Below are 16,462 nucleotides of genomic sequence, written 5' to 3'. Positions count from 1 at the left end.
GTCATAACATTACACTATTTTCAGGATAGCCTTGTAGTGGATTACCTCACACATCTCACCATTTTAACCTCCTAGAAAGTGAGTAATTGCTGAAGGTGTGAATTTTACTGGTTATATTAATGATGGTAATCCATGATCAATCTTATCTGGATATGCTAATGCTAGTTGGCTGTTATCTTACAGTTTTCTGTAAATGCTATCAATTTTCAAAACAGTGTACTCAAGACACTGAACTTTGTGGCCTTTTGCAAAACAGTAAATGCATTTGATAAACACATTCATCAAATGAACACACCAGATGCTCTTTTGATGAAAAAAAGATTAACACAAACATTTCTCTTGAGTCTAACCTGACAAAACAGAAAGTAACCCTGTCTTAAAATAAATCCCAGTTGATCAATACATTTTATTTGCAGTCGATGATCACAATTGGACATACAACAATTAAAATGTGCAGAATTATGGGCAAATACTCTCCTTTTATGCATAATTCACCAAACAATTTCATACACATCAAACCGAATATCATTCATGTTCAAAACAGAAAATTGAAAGTAAGCACATAGTGTACAGGATCCAATTCTCATCACAACACATGTTCGTGTATTCAATACATAGGCTGGTCTACTCATAGGTTTTTTGACTTTCCATCAGCAAGCAGAAACACAGCGTTAATTCAAACAGTGCTTCCCAAACTGTGGGTCGTGGCAGGGTCAGGTGGCAGGGTTAAATGATTTGTGCATTACAACACAAAAAATGTACATATACACACTTGTAAACATAAACAACAAAAAAGCAAATATAAAGTATGTAGAAAAGATACTGGACCTATATATTTTTAAAATAATAAGAGGATTGCTGAAATAGTAGTGGGCCGGATTCAAACCCATGCTGCAGCATTATATGTGGTCTAGTGGCAGCAGCTAAGACTACAAGACCAACATAGGTCACAATATTTTCTCTTCTGATGAAAACAACGTGTTGATATTCTTTGAACAAACACTTTACAGGGAATTTTGTATTCATTGATGACAATTGTATTTCAAGTTGTGCAAAAGTGGGTCTAAGAAATGCAATCCAGTTACAACACCAAGAAAAGGATCAGGCATTCTGAAGATGTATTTCAGCGTTTGATCATTATTGTTCTGCTTTGCGTTAGTTTATCCACAGTTTTTAATTCACCTATTTTTCTGAAGTTGTGGTAAGACGTGGCGAGTCCTCAGGAGCTCATCTCAGAGACAGGGGAAGAAAGAGACAGGTGTGGAGAGTCACTCCATCTCTTGGTGACCCCGATGATCCCTTTTCTTCACTTAATACATTCTGTCCATCTCTTACACCACACCTAGAGAGGAGAGATGGAGAGAGAGACACAGTGATAATAACTTTTCTATCTAAGCCATGTGAAAACCAGTGGTTGAGCTGGGGTGTGAAGATGGCTTGAGGCCAGATGTTGCACTCAATATTGTGGGCTGTTAAGATTATTTACTTGTAAGATCATTTTTATTTACGTGCACTAATGATGGCTTTAAATCCATTCTAAATATATAGCTCTGATATGTACGAGCCATGTTGTCCTTAGCATTGGTGAGACAGGTTCTGCCATGACTGTTCCAGCCACTATCAGGGGTGTAATTTGTATGAATGAGAACAGAGGTAGGTGGTTTCTAATGGTAATAAAAGCATAGTGTGTTGGACTGCCAATTACCCACCCACATGCTATGAATTTGCATGTAATTAATGGGCCGACTCTGGTGTATTAAAGGGGCAATCTGGAGTTCAAACAATAACAAAAACAAACATAACACCTGTCACGTTCTGACCTTAGATCTTTTGTTATGTCTTTGTTTTAGTATGGTCAGGGTGTGAGTTGGGTGGGTTGTCTATGTTTGTTTTTCTATGAGTTGGTATTTCTTTGTTTGGCCTGGTATGGCTCTCAATCAGAGGCAGCTGTCAATCGTTGTCCCTGATTGAGAACCATACTTAGGCAGCCTGTTTTCACCCTTGATTTGTGGGTGACTATTTTCTGTGTCTGTGTGTTCCACACGGAACTGTTTCGGTTTCGTTATTTCAAATTGTTCAAATTGTTCTGTGGTCTATTTTTCTGTGGTCTATTAAAAATATCATGAACACTTACCACGCTGCGCATTGGTCCTCCGATACTTCCTACTACTCCTCGTCAGAGGAGGAAGAAGACCGTTACAACACCAATGTTTTGCAAACAAATGAGGGAGGGGGCTGGAGAAATGTAACCACTCTTAAATCCATAGATACAGCTTTGGATGCAAGGACTGACCGTCAATACTATCCAAATTATAGTTTTAACTATGTTGTGAGAGTATGCAATGTTTATTTAAAATAACATTGTTTACAAACAATGGAGCAAAACAAGCTTATATTTTGGGTTGTGATGGGGTATGACAGTTGAACTAAGCTTATGAGGCATTTATACATTATATTCTTCAAGAATTAGTGGGTACATATCATTGATTTATAAGTCCACAAATAGATGTAGCAATCCCATTTTTCCCCTTTAATAATGTCTATAGTTTACATCACTGGGCTAAAAGGTGCTGTATACAGTATGCTTTGGGTGTATTTATGTGTGTGGTTTTCCATTCCAGGTTCTGACATTGTACAGTGGATGATCAAAAACCTGAATATTGAAGATCAAGGTAATGCATGCTTATTAGTGTCCTATTATGTCTCCTATTATGTGACACTAGATATGTGAAACAGTGAATCATTCACAGTTAAACTACCGTTCAAACGTTTGGGGTCACTTAGAAATGTCCTTGTTTTTGAAAGAAAAGCACTTTTTTGTCCATTAAAATAACATCAAATTGATCAGAAATACAGTGTAGACATTGTTAATGTTGAAAATGACTATTGTAGCTGGAAACGGCAGATTTTTAATAGAATATCTACATAAGAGTACAGAGGCCCATTATCAGCAACCATCACTCCTGTGTTCCAATGGCACGTTGTGTTAGCTAATCCAAGTTTATCGTTTTAAAAGGCTAATTGATCATTAGAAAACCCTTTTGAAATGATGTTAGCACAGCTTAAACTGTTGCGCTGATTAAAGAAACAATTAAACTGTCATTCTTTAGACTAGTTGAGTATTTTGAGCATCAGCATTTGTGGGTTCGATTACAGGCTTGAAATGGCCAGAAACAAAGTACTTTCTTCTGAAACTCATCAGTCTATTCTTGTTCTGAGAAATTAAGACTGTTCCATGTGAGAAATTGCCAAGAAACTGAAGATCTCTTGTACAACACTGTGTACTACTCCTTTCACAGAACAATATAAACTGGCTCTAACCAGAATAGAAAGAGGAGTGGGAGGCCCCGGTGCACAACTGCGCAAGAGGACAAGTAGTTTAGAGTGTCTAGTTTGAGAAACAGACGCCTCACAAGTCCTCAACTGGCAGCTTCATTAAATAGTACCCGCAAAACACCAGTCTCCACGTCAATATGTGAAGAGGCGACTCCGGGATGCTGGCCTTTTATGGACAGAGGAACTCTGCCTAGAAGGCCAGCATCCCTGTCAATGGCTAATTAGAATCATTGTAACATAGTGGAGAACTTTGTTTCTCTAAAACCTCAGTGTACAGTAGCAGGCTTTTCTAAAGCTATAGATTTTTAAGACATGTATATACTGTAACCTAGTAGATGCTGCCACTTTAGGTCAGGTCACTCAGAGGGAAGCTTTTCAATGGCGGACAAAGGGAGGCAATAGGCATAACCCCTATTACTGATTTAGAGGAGAGCTCGTGTGTGTGTACATTCTGGTGCATGTGTTGGTATGGATGGGTCGATTCCCCCGCATTAGTGACACATTTATCACTTTCTAACACAAAGCTGACTCAATAGTACTTCATAAACCACGCAAGGACTCTGGAGCACTGGAGAACTCTCAAAAGGACTGTAGCCAGGGTGAAATACCTGCTCCTATGCCTCAGCAGGAAACAGGTTCAGACTGAAAAGGGTAGAGCTCTGAGTGAAGCCTTTTGATTGCTTGACTTCAAGGGGTTTGATTGAGGAATCTCACTTTACTGTGTCGTCACTGACAAGGTCTTACAAGAGCAGGAAATTGCACTGAAACACAGTTTCAGCCTGAGAGAATCTTGTTGGAGGCCGCAATGGTTCTGTGAGGAAAGTTTACATTTGGTTACAAATGTTATAGAATACAAATGGACGGTACCAATACACCCATAGCCACATACTAGTGCAGAAATGACCTCAAATTAATTATAATCTCCAGTCTGCAGGGTATTTAGGAGGAAGTGTACATTTGAATGGCTCAGCCATTTTAAAGACTATTACAGGGCATACGAGTAGAGTCAGGGGTCATCAAGTCAGACAGCTGTACTTTAGCTAAGGAATAACAATTTGAGGATACTCTTCCCAAGCCAGACACTAATTTCTATTCCAGTTTAAGAAATAATATTTTTTATTTTCCTGTTTCATCCTTTTCCCTCTTGAGTTTAGGATATGAATCCGATTAGCCTACGGAGTAGCTGTATACTTCTGGGTATACCACAATTTGTGGTAATAAATGCATGATTTAGGGCTATGTGCTATCAATCCAGAAAGTTGTTAAAAGTAAAGAAATATAAACATTGAGTAGACTAAAGGGTGGGTGAGTGGATTTGTCTTCAAGCCTGTTTGATATCCACAGTGTGTGAAGCTCTAACCAGACATTAATTTAGATGAATGTGCAAATCCACTCTCAGAATGCTTGAATATATGCAATCTGTGTGTAGTCTTCTGTAGGGAAGCTATCTGGTTCTTTCTGTAATTGCTAATATCACTACAGTATGTTGCTGTTTCGCTTCAAAACATTGCATCTAACATGCAGACTAACAATCTCATTCAAGCACAAAATGCATAAACACACAAATCCACATGCAAATACACTTGAAGGGCACTCACATTTATCAGTAAACATGTCTTTAAACATGAATGAGTGATAATTTATTGATGCATTGCTGGGTCTTACATACATTCTAGATACAGAGAAATAGTGATAAAAATAGAATGGGTTTAATTTTACATTAGGAGAGGTGACAAGGGTATGGCATATGAGGTAAACATCCCCATCGGTACTAAACTGACCTCATTTACCATACCCCGGTGAAGGGGGGAAGTGAGGTGTGTCAAAGGGGACAGTGGGAATATTAGGGGTGTTATGGTGGAAAATTATAGGATTTTATTTGTGTTGTCCAGTGGAGGCCCTTCACCTGGGGACCCTGATGGCTGCCCACGGCTACTTCTTCCCCATATCAGACCATGTACTCACACTGAAAGACGATGGCACTTTCTACAGGTTTCAGGTACAGTGAATTCATAGGCTGCATAGCTCTTATGTGTACTATAATGTACTCCTACTGTCTACCGTATCTGATCCAATCCATATCAGACCACACATGGAGGACTAGGATTCATATGTCTTTATTGAGCGCTTATCCACAGGGACTTATTGGGCTTTATATTTCACACCTAATCCAGTTATATTTCTGGATGTTTTACTGGGTCAACTAAAGTGCCTCACTCTAGAGAAATAACAGGGATTTTAGTCAGGTGTCTCTGTTTTTAGATCAGTTCTTAGATCCAGATGTCTCAGTTCTTAGATCAGTTATTAGATTAAGGTGTCTCAGTTCTTAGATCAATTAGATCAAGGTGTCTCAGTTCTTAGATCAGTTATTAAATCCAGTGGTCTCTGTTATTTGATCAGTTCTTAGCTCAAGGTGTCTCAGTTCTCATATCAGTTCTTAGATCAAGGTGTCTCAGTTCTTAGATCAGTTCTTAGATCAAGCTGTCTCAGTTCTTAGATCAATTAGACCCAGGTGTCTCAGTTCTTAGATCAGTTATTAGATCCAGGTGTCTCAGTTCTTAGATCAGTTCGTAGATCAAGGTGTCTCAGTTCTTTAGCTGCCTTGTCCCTCACTATTTCCTCCTCACAATCGTTGTCCCCAGACCCCCTACTTCTGGCCGTCAAACTGCTGGGAACCAGAGAATACAGACTATGGTAAGTGTGTCTTAGCAGTAGTGAATAGTTTTACACAATGGAAGGCTGTACAGAGCATTGAATGTAATCATCAACATGATAATATCAAAATTGATTTTATTTGTGTAACATCTGACATGCAGTACATTGTGGCCCAAATGGATTTGCAGAAGAAAACAGAACCACCAATGGTGGTTTGTTCATTTCAATGTGTGAATATATGTATTTGTATGTAAGTTGCTACAACCCCTCTAGCCATATAGATAGCCGTTTGCATCCTCAAAGCAGCGATGGATGTTGTTAAGACCATTTTACATGCCACATGGTACTCTGGTTATGGAATGACATCAATGTTGTGGCCTAGACTGCAGCTGATGCAGAAAGGGTTTGGCAAAGTAAAAATGTTATCTGTAAAACAGCATCTGGTCAACAGTAGTTTTCTCTGTTTTCTGATTGATTTGTTCTTCCTCTGTGTTCTGTGCCCCAGCCGTTTACCTCTGCAAAAGAACAATGCAAAACAAAGCTCGTCTGGAGCTGGCAGACTACGAGGCGGTAGGTCTTCTCTCTTCATTGTCATTGTCTCTGTAGTATGTTAGCACTAGCATCCTTAACACTGATATCAGTCTGTATCTTCATATCTTTAGGATGTTAGCACTAGCATCCTTAACACTGATATCAGCCTGTATCTTCATATCTTTAGTATGTTAGCACTAGCATCCTTAACACTGATATCAGCCTGTATCTTCATATCTTTAGTATGTTAGCACTAGCATCCTTAACACTGATATCAGCCTGTGTCTTTATATCTTTAGGATGTTAGCACTAGCATCCTTAACACTGATATCAGCCTGTATCTTCATATCTTTAGGTTGTTAGCACTAGCATCCTTAACACTGATATCAGCCTGTATCTTCATATCTTTAGTATGTTAGCACTAGCATCCTTAACACTGATATCAGCCTGTATCTTCATATCTTTAGTATGTTAGCACTAGCATCCTTAACACTGATATCAGCCTGTGTCTTCATATCTTTAGTATGTTAGCACTAGCATCCTGATATCAGCCTGTATCTTCATCTCTTTAGTATGTTAGCACTAGCATCCTTAACACTGATATCAGCCTGTATCTTCATATCTTTAGTATGTTAGCACTAGCATCCTTAACACTGATATCAGCCTGTATCTTCATATCTTTAGGATGTTAGCACTAGCATCCTGATATCAGCCTGTATCTTCATATCTTTAGTATGTTAGCACTAGCATCCTTAACACTGATATCAGCCTGTATCTTCATATCTTTAGTATGTTAGCACTAGCATCCTTAACACTGATATCAGCCTGTATCTTCATACCTTTAGGATGTTAGCACTAGCATCCTTAACACTGATATCAGCCTGTATCTTCATATCTTTAGTATGTTAGCACTAGCATCCTTAACACTGATATCAGCCTGTGTCTTTATATCTTTAGTATGTTAGCACTAGCATCCTTAACACTGATATCAGCCTGTATCTTCATATCTTTAGGATGTTAGCACTAGCATCCTGATATCAGCCTGTATCTTCATATCTTTAGTATGTTAGCACTAGCATCCTGATATCAGCCTGTATCTTCATATCTTTAGTATGTTAGCACTAGCATCCTTAACACTGATATCAGCCTGTATCTTCATACCTTTAGGATGTTAGCACTAGCATCCTTAACACTGATATCAGCCTGTATCTTCATATCTTTAGTATGTTAGCACTAGCATCCTTAACACTGATATCAGCCTGTATCTTCATATCTTTAGTATGTTAGCACTAGCATCCTTAACACTGATATCAGCCTGTATCTTCATACCTTTAGGATGTTAGCACTAGCATCCTTAACACTGATATCAGCCTGTATCTTCATATCTTTAGTATGTTAGCACTAGCATCCTTAACACTGATATCAGCCTGTGTCTTTATATCTTTAGTATGTTAGCACTAGCATCCTTAACACTGATATCAGCCTGTATCTTCATATCTTTAGGATGTTAGCACTAGCATCCTTAACACTGATATCAGCCTGTGTCTTTATATATTTAGTATGTTAGCACTAGCATCCTTAACACTGATATCAGCCTGTATCTTCATATCTTTAGTATGTTAGCACTAGCATCCTTAACACTGATATCAGCCTGTATCTTCATATCTTTAGGATGTTAGCACTAGCATCCTGATGTCAGCCTGTATCTTCATATCTTTAGTATGTTAGCACTAGCATCCTTAACACTGATATCAGCCTGTATCTTCATATCTTTAGTATGTTAGCACTAGCATCCTTAACACTGATATCAGCCTGTATCTTCATACCTTTAGGATGTTAGCACTAGCATCCTTAACACTGATATCAGCCTGTATCTTCATATCTTTAGTATGTTAGCACTAGCATCCTTAACACTGATATCAGCCTGTGTCTTTATATCTTTAGTATGTTAGCACTAGCATCCTTAACACTGATATCAGCCTGTATCTTCATATCTTTAGGATGTTAGCACTAGCATCCTTAACACTGATATCAGCCTGTGTCTTTATATCTTTAGTATGTTAGCACTAGCATCCTTAACACTGATATCAGCCTGTATCTTCATATCTTTAGTATGTTAGCACTAGCATCCTTAACACTGATATCAGCCTGTATCTTCATATCTTTAGGATGTTAGCACTAGCATCCTGATATCAGCCTGTATCTTCATATCTTTAGTATGTTAGCACTAGCATCCTTAACACTGATATCAGCCTGTATCTTCATATCTTTAGTATGTTAGCACTAGCATCCTTAACACTGATATCAGCCTGTATCTTCATATCTTTAGTATGTTAGCACTAGCATCCTTAACACTGATATCAGCCTGTGTCTTTATATATTTAGGATGTTAGCACTAGCATCCTTAACACTGATATCAGCCTGTATCTTCATACCTTTAGGATGTTAGCACTAGCATCCTTAACACTGATATCAGCCTGTATCTTCATATCTTTAGTATGTTAGCACTAGCATCCTGATATCAGCCTGTATCTTCATATCTTTAGTATGTTAGCACTAGCATCCTTAACACTGATATCAGCCTGTATCTTCATATCTTTAGTATGTTAGCACTAGCATCCTTAACACTGATATCAGCCTGTATCTTCATACCTTTAGTATGTTAGCACTAGCATCCTTAACACTGATATCAGCCTGTATCTTCATATCTTTAGTATGTTAGCACTAGCATCCTTAACACTGATATCAGCCTGTGTCTTTATATCTTTAGTATGTTAGCACTAGCATCCTTAACACTGATATCAGCCTGTATCTTCATATCTTTAGGATGTTAGCACTAGCATCCTGATATCAGCCTGTATCTTCATATCTTTAGTATGTTAGCACTAGCATCCTTAACACTGATATCAGCCTGTATCTTCATACCTTTAGGATGTTAGCACTAGCATCCTTAACACTGATATCAGCCTGTATCTTCATATCTTTAGTATGTTAGCACTAGCATCCTTAACACTGATATCAGCCTGTGTCTTTATATCTTTAGTATGTTAGCACTAGCATCCTTAACACTGATATCAGCCTGTATCTTCATATCTTTAGGATGTTAGCACTAGCATCCTTAACACTGATATCAGCCTGTGTCTTTATATCTTTAGTATGTTAGCACTAGCATCCTTAACACTGATATCAGCCTGTATCTTCATATCTTTAGTATGTTAGCACTAGCATCCTTAACACTGATATCAGCCTGTATCTTCATATCTTTAGTATGTTAGCACTAGCATCCTTAACACTGATATCAGCCTGTATCTTCATATCTTTAGTATGTTAGCACTAGCATCCTTAACACTGATATCAGCCTGTATCTTCATATCTTTAGTATGTTAGCACTAGCATCCTTAACACTGATATCAGCCTGTATCTTCATATCTTTAGTATGTTAGCACTAGCATCCTTAACACTGATATCAGCCTGTATCTTCATATCTTTAGTATGTTAGCACTAGCATCCTGATATCAGCCTGTATCTTCATATCTTTAGTATGTTAGCACTAGCATCCTTAACACTGATATCAGCCTGTATCTTCATATCTTTAGTATGTTAGCACTAGCATCCTTAACACTGATATCAGCCTGTATCTTCATATCTTTAGGATGTTAGCACTAGCATCCTGATATCAGCCTGTATCTTCATATCTTTAGTATGTTAGCACTAGCATCCTTAACACTGATATCAGCCTGTATCTTCATATCTTTAGTATGTTAGCACTAGCATCCTTAACACTGATATCAGCCTGTATCTTCATACCTTTAGGATGTTAGCACTAGCATCCTTAACACTGATATCAGCCTGTATCTTCATATCTTTAGTATGTTAGCACTAGCATCCTTAACACTGATATCAGCCTGTGTCTTTATATCTTTAGTATGTTAGCACTAGCATCCTTAACACTGATATCAGCCTGTATCTTCATATCTTTAGGATGTTAGCACTAGCATCCTTAACACTGATATCAGCCTGTGTCTTTATATCTTTAGTATGTTAGCACTAGCATCCTTAACACTGATATCAGCCTGTATCTTCATATATTTAGGATGTTAGCACTAGCATCCTGATATCAGCCTGTATCTTCATATCTTTAGTATGTTAGCACTAGCATCCTTAACACTGATATCAGCCTGTGTCTTCATACCTTTAGGATGTTAGCACTAGCATCCTTAACACTGATATCAGCCTGTATCTTCATATCTTTAGTATGTTAGCACTAGCATCCTTAACACTGATATCAGCCTGTGTCTTTATATCTTTAGTATGTTAGCACTAGCATCCTTAACACTGATATCAGCCTGTATCTTCATATCTTTAGTATGTTAGCACTAGCATCCTTAACACTGATATCCGCCTGTGTCTTTATATCTTTAGTATGTTAGCACTAGCATCCTTAACACTGATATCAGCCTGTATCTTCATACCTTTAGGATGTTAGCACTAGCATCCTTAACACTGATATCAGCCTGTATCTTCATATCTTTAGTATGTTAGCACTAGCATCCTTAACACTGATATCAGCCTGTGTCTTTATATCTTTAGTATGTTAGCACTAGCATCCTTAACACTGATATCAGCCTGTATCTTCATATCTTTAGGATGTTAGCACTAGCATCCTTAACACTGATATCAGCCTGTGTCTTTATATCTTTAGTATGTTAGCACTAGCATCCTTAACACTGATATCAGCCTGTATCTTTATATCTTTAGTATGTTAGCACTAGCATCCTTAACACTGATATCAGCCTGTATCTTCATACCTTTAGGATGTTAGCACTAGCATCCTTAACACTGATATCAGCCTGTATCTTCATATCTTTAGTATGTTAGCACTAGCATCCTTAACACTGATATCAGCCTGTGTCTTTATATCTTTAGTATGTTAGCACTAGCATCCTTAACACTGATATCAGCCTGTATCTTCATATCTTTAGGATGTTAGCACTAGCATCCTTAACACTGATATCAGCCTGTGTCTTTATATCTTTAGTATGTTAGCACTAGCATCCTTAACACTGATATCAGCCTGTATCTTCATATCTTTAGTATGTTAGCACTAGCATCCTTAACACTGATATCAGCCTGTATCTTCATATCTTTAGTATGTTAGCACTAGCATCCTTAACACTGATATCAGCCTGTATCTTCATATCTTTAGGATGTTAGCACTAGCATCCTTAACACTGATATCAGCCTGTATCTTCATATCTTTAGGATGTTAGCACTAGCATCCTTAACACTGATATCAGCCTGTATCTTCATATCTTTAGTATGTTAGCACTAGCATCCTTAACACTGATATCAGCCTGTATCTTCATATCTTTAGGATGTTAGCACTAGCATCCTTAACACTGATATCAGCCTGTATCTTCATATCTTTAGTATGTTAGCACTAGCATCCTTAACACTGATATCAGCCTGTATCTTCATATCTTTAGTATGTTAGCACTAGCATCCTTAACACTGATATCAGCCTGTATCTTCATATCTTTAGTATGTTAGCACTAGCATCCTTAACACTGATATCAGCCTGTATCTTCATATCTTTAGGATGTTAGCACTAGCATCCTTAACACTGATATCAGCCTGTATCTTCATATCTTTAGTATGTTAGCACTAGCATCCTTAACACTGATATCAGCCTGTGTCTTCATATCTTTAGTATGTTAGCACTAGCATCCTTAACACTGATATCAGCCTGTGTCTTTATATCTTTAGTATGTTAGCACTAGCATCCTTAACACTGATATCAGCCTGTATCTTCATACCTTTAGGATGTTAGCACTAGCATCCTTAACACTGATATCAGCCTGTATCTTCATATCTTTAGTATGTTAGCACTAGCATCCTTAACACTGATATCAGCCTGTGTCTTTATATCTTTAGTATGTTAGCACTAGCATCCTTAACACTGATATCAGCCTGTATCTTCATATCTTTAGGATGTTAGCACTAGCATCCTTAACACTGATATCAGCCTGTGTCTTTATATCTTTAGTATGTTAGCACTAGCATCCTTAACACTGATATCAGCCTGTATCTTCATATCTTTAGTATGTTAGCACTAGCATCCTTAACACTGATATCAGCCTGTATCTTCATATCTTTAGTATGTTAGCACTAGCATCCTTAACACTGATATCAGCCTGTATCTTCATATCTTTAGGATGTTAGCACTAGCATCCTTAACACTGATATCAGCCTGTATCTTCATATCTTTAGGATGTTAGCACTAGCATCCTTAACACTGATATCAGCCTGTATCTTCATATCTTTAGTATGTTAGCACTAGCATCCTTAACACTGATATCAGCCTGTATCTTCATATCTTTAGGATGTTAGCACTAGCATCCTTAACACTGATATCAGCCTGTATCTTCATATCTTTAGTATGTTAGCACTAGCATCCTTAACACTGATATCAGCCTGTATCTTCATATCTTTAGGATGTTAGCACTAGCATCCTTAACACTGATATCAGCCTGTATCTTCATATCTTTAGTATGTTAGCACTAGCATCCTTAACACTGATATCAGCCTGTGTCTTCATATCTTTAGTATGTTAGCACTAGCATCCTTAACACTGATATCAGCCTGTATCTTCATATCTTTAGTATGTTAGCACTAGCATCCTTAACACTGATATCAGCCTGTATCTTCATATCTTTAGTATGTTAGCACTAGCATCCTGATATCAGCCTGTATCTTCATATCTTTAGTATGTTAGAACTAGCATCCTTAACACTGATATCAGCCTGTATCTTCATATCTTTAGTATGTTAGCACTAGCATCCTTAACACTGATATCAGCCTGTATCTTCATATCTTTAGTATGTTAGCACTAGCATCCTTAACACTGACATCAGCCTGTATCTTCATATCTTTAGTATGTTAGCACTAGCATCCTTAACACTGATATCAGCCTGTATCTTCATATCTTTAGTATGTTAGCACTAGCATCCTTAACACTGATATCAGCCTGTATCTTCATATCTTTAGTATGTTAGCACTAGCATCCTTAACACTGATATCAGCCTGTATCTTCATATCTTTAGTATGTTAGCACTAGCATCCTTAACACTGATATCAGCCTGTATCTTCATATCTTTAGGATGTTAGCACTAGCATCCTTAACACTGATATCAGCCTGTATCTTCATATCTTTAGGATGTTAGCACTAGCATCCTTAACACTGATATCAGCCTGTATCTTCATATCTTTAGGATGTTAGCACTAGCATCCTTAACACTGATATCAGCCTGTATCTTCATATCTTTAGTATGTTAGCACTAGCATCCTTAACACTGATATCAGCCTGTATCTTCATATCTTTAGGATGTTAGCACTAGCATCCTTAACACTGATATCAGCCTGTATCTTCATATCTTTAGTATGTTAGCACTAGCATCCTTAACACTGATATCAGCCTGTATCTTCATATCTTTAGGATGTTAGCACTAGCATCCTTAACACTGATATCAGCCTGTATCTTCATATCTTTAGTATGTTAGCACTAGCATCCTTAACACTGATATCAGCCTGTGTCTTCATATCTTTAGTATGTTAGCACTAGCATCCTTAACACTGATATCAGCCTGTATCTTCATATCTTTAGTATGTTAGCACTAGCATCCTTAACACTGATATCAGCCTGTATCTTCATATCTTTAGTATGTTAGCACTAGCATCCTGATATCAGCCTGTATCTTCATATCTTTAGTATGTTAGAACTAGCATCCTTAACACTGATATCAGCCTGTATCTTCATATCTTTAGTATGTTAGCACTAGCATCCTTAACACTGATATCAGCCTGTATCTTCATATCTTTAGTATGTTAGCACTAGCATCCTTAACACTGACATCAGCCTGTATCTTCATATCTTTAGTATGTTAGCACTAGCATCCTTAACACTGATATCAGCCTGTATCTTCATATCTTTAGTATGTTAGCACTAGCATCCTTAACACTGATATCAGCCTGTATCTTCATATCTTTAGTATGTTAGCACTAGCATCCTTAACACTGATATCAGCCTGTATCTTCATATCTTTAGTATGTTAGCACTAGCATCCTTAACACTGATATCAGCCTGTATCTTCATATCTTTAGGATGTTAGCACTAGCATCCTTAACACTGATATCAGCCCGTATCTTCATATCTTTAGTATGTTAGCACTAGCATCCTTAACACTGATATCAGCCTGTGTCTTCATATCTTTAGTATGTTAGCACTAGCATCCTTAACACTGATATCAGCCTGTGTCTTCATATCTTTAGTATGTTAGCACTAGCATCCTTAACACTGATATCAGCCTGTGTCTTCATATCTTTAGTATGTTAGCACTAGCATCCTTAACACTGATATCAGCCTGTATCTTCATACCTTTAGGATGTTAGCACTAGCATCCTTAACACTGATATCAGCCTGTATCTTCATATCTTTAGTATGTTAGCACTAGCATCCTTAACACTGATATCAGCCTGTGTCTTTATATCTTTAGTATGTTAGCACTAGCATCCTTAACACTGATATCAGCCTGTATCTTCATATCTTTAGGATGTTAGCACTAGCATCCTTAACACTGATATCAGCCTGTGTCTTTATATCTTTAGTATGTTAGCACTAGCATCCTTAACACTGATATCAGCCTGTATCTTCATATCTTTAGTATGTTAGCACTAGCATCCTTAACACTGATATCAGCCTGTATCTTCATATCTTTAGTATGTTAGCACTAGCATCCTTAACACTGATATCAGCCTGTATCTTCATATCTTTAGGATGTTAGCACTAGCATCCTTAACACTGATATCAGCCTGTATCTTCATATCTTTAGGATGTTAGCACTAGCATCCTTAACACTGATATCAGCCTGTATCTTCATATCTTTAGTATGTTAGCACTAGCATCCTTAACACTGATATCAGCCTGTATCTTCATATCTTTAGGATGTTAGCACTAGCATCCTTAACACTGATATCAGCCTGTATCTTCATATCTTTAGTATGTTAGCACTAGCATCCTTAACACTGATATCAGCCTGTATCTTCATATCTTTAGGATGTTAGCACTAGCATCCTTAACACTGATATCAGCCTGTATCTTCATATCTTTAGTATGTTAGCACTAGCATCCTTAACACTGATATCAGCCTGTGTCTTCATATCTTTAGTATGTTAGCACTAGCATCCTTAACACTGATATCAGCCTGTATCTTCATATCTTTAGTATGTTAGCACTAGCATCCTTAACACTGATATCAGCCTGTATCTTCATATCTTTAGTATGTTAGCACTAGCATCCTGATATCAGCCTGTATCTTCATATCTTTAGTATGTTAGAACTAGCATCCTTAACACTGATATCAGCCTGTATCTTCATATCTTTAGTATGTTAGCACTAGCATCCTTAACACTGATATCAGCCTGTATCTTCATATCTTTAGTATGTTAGCACTAGCATCCTTAACACTGACATCAGCCTGTATCTTCATATCTTTAGTATGTTAGCACTAGCATCCTTAACACTGATATCAGCCTGTATCTTCATATCTTTAGTATGTTAGCACTAGCATCCTTAACACTGATATCAGCCTGTATCTTCATATCTTTAGTATGTTAGCACTAGCATCCTGATATCAGCCTGTATCTTCATATCTTTAGTATGTTAGAACTAGCATCCTTAACACTGATATCAGCCTGTATCTTCATATCTTTAGTATGTTAGCACTAGCATCCTTAACACTGATATCAGCCTGTATCTTCATATCTTTAGTATGTTAGCACTAGCATCCTTAACACTGACATCAGCCTGTATCTTCATATCTTTAGTATGTTAGCACTAGCATCCTTAACACTGATATCAGCCTGTATCTTCATATCTTTAGTA

At 37.5% G+C, this 16,462-nt stretch overlaps 1 protein-coding gene across 2 annotated transcripts in view; it reads left to right on the top strand.

The window, feature by feature from the left end:
- LOC135511083 (regulator of G-protein signaling 7) overlaps positions 1 to 16,462 on the top strand; it is a 60,660-nt gene that overhangs the window by 33,112 nt on the left and 11,086 nt on the right. For both annotated transcript variants that reach the window (XM_064932593.1, XM_064932594.1), the window contains exons 4-7: positions 2,622 to 2,672; positions 5,229 to 5,335; positions 5,979 to 6,030; positions 6,497 to 6,561. In XM_064932593.1, the coding sequence (XP_064788665.1) occupies positions 2,622 to 2,672; positions 5,229 to 5,335; positions 5,979 to 6,030; positions 6,497 to 6,561 (275 nt within the window). The remainder of the gene's footprint in view (positions 1 to 2,621; positions 2,673 to 5,228; positions 5,336 to 5,978; positions 6,031 to 6,496; positions 6,562 to 16,462) is intronic.

Source organism: Oncorhynchus masou, chromosome 23, assembly GCF_036934945.1.
Source record: "Oncorhynchus masou masou isolate Uvic2021 chromosome 23, UVic_Omas_1.1, whole genome shotgun sequence".
In the NCBI taxonomy this organism is placed as follows: domain Eukaryota; kingdom Metazoa; phylum Chordata; class Actinopteri; order Salmoniformes; family Salmonidae; genus Oncorhynchus; species Oncorhynchus masou.
This window is presented reverse-complemented; position numbering and strand designations above follow the sequence as displayed.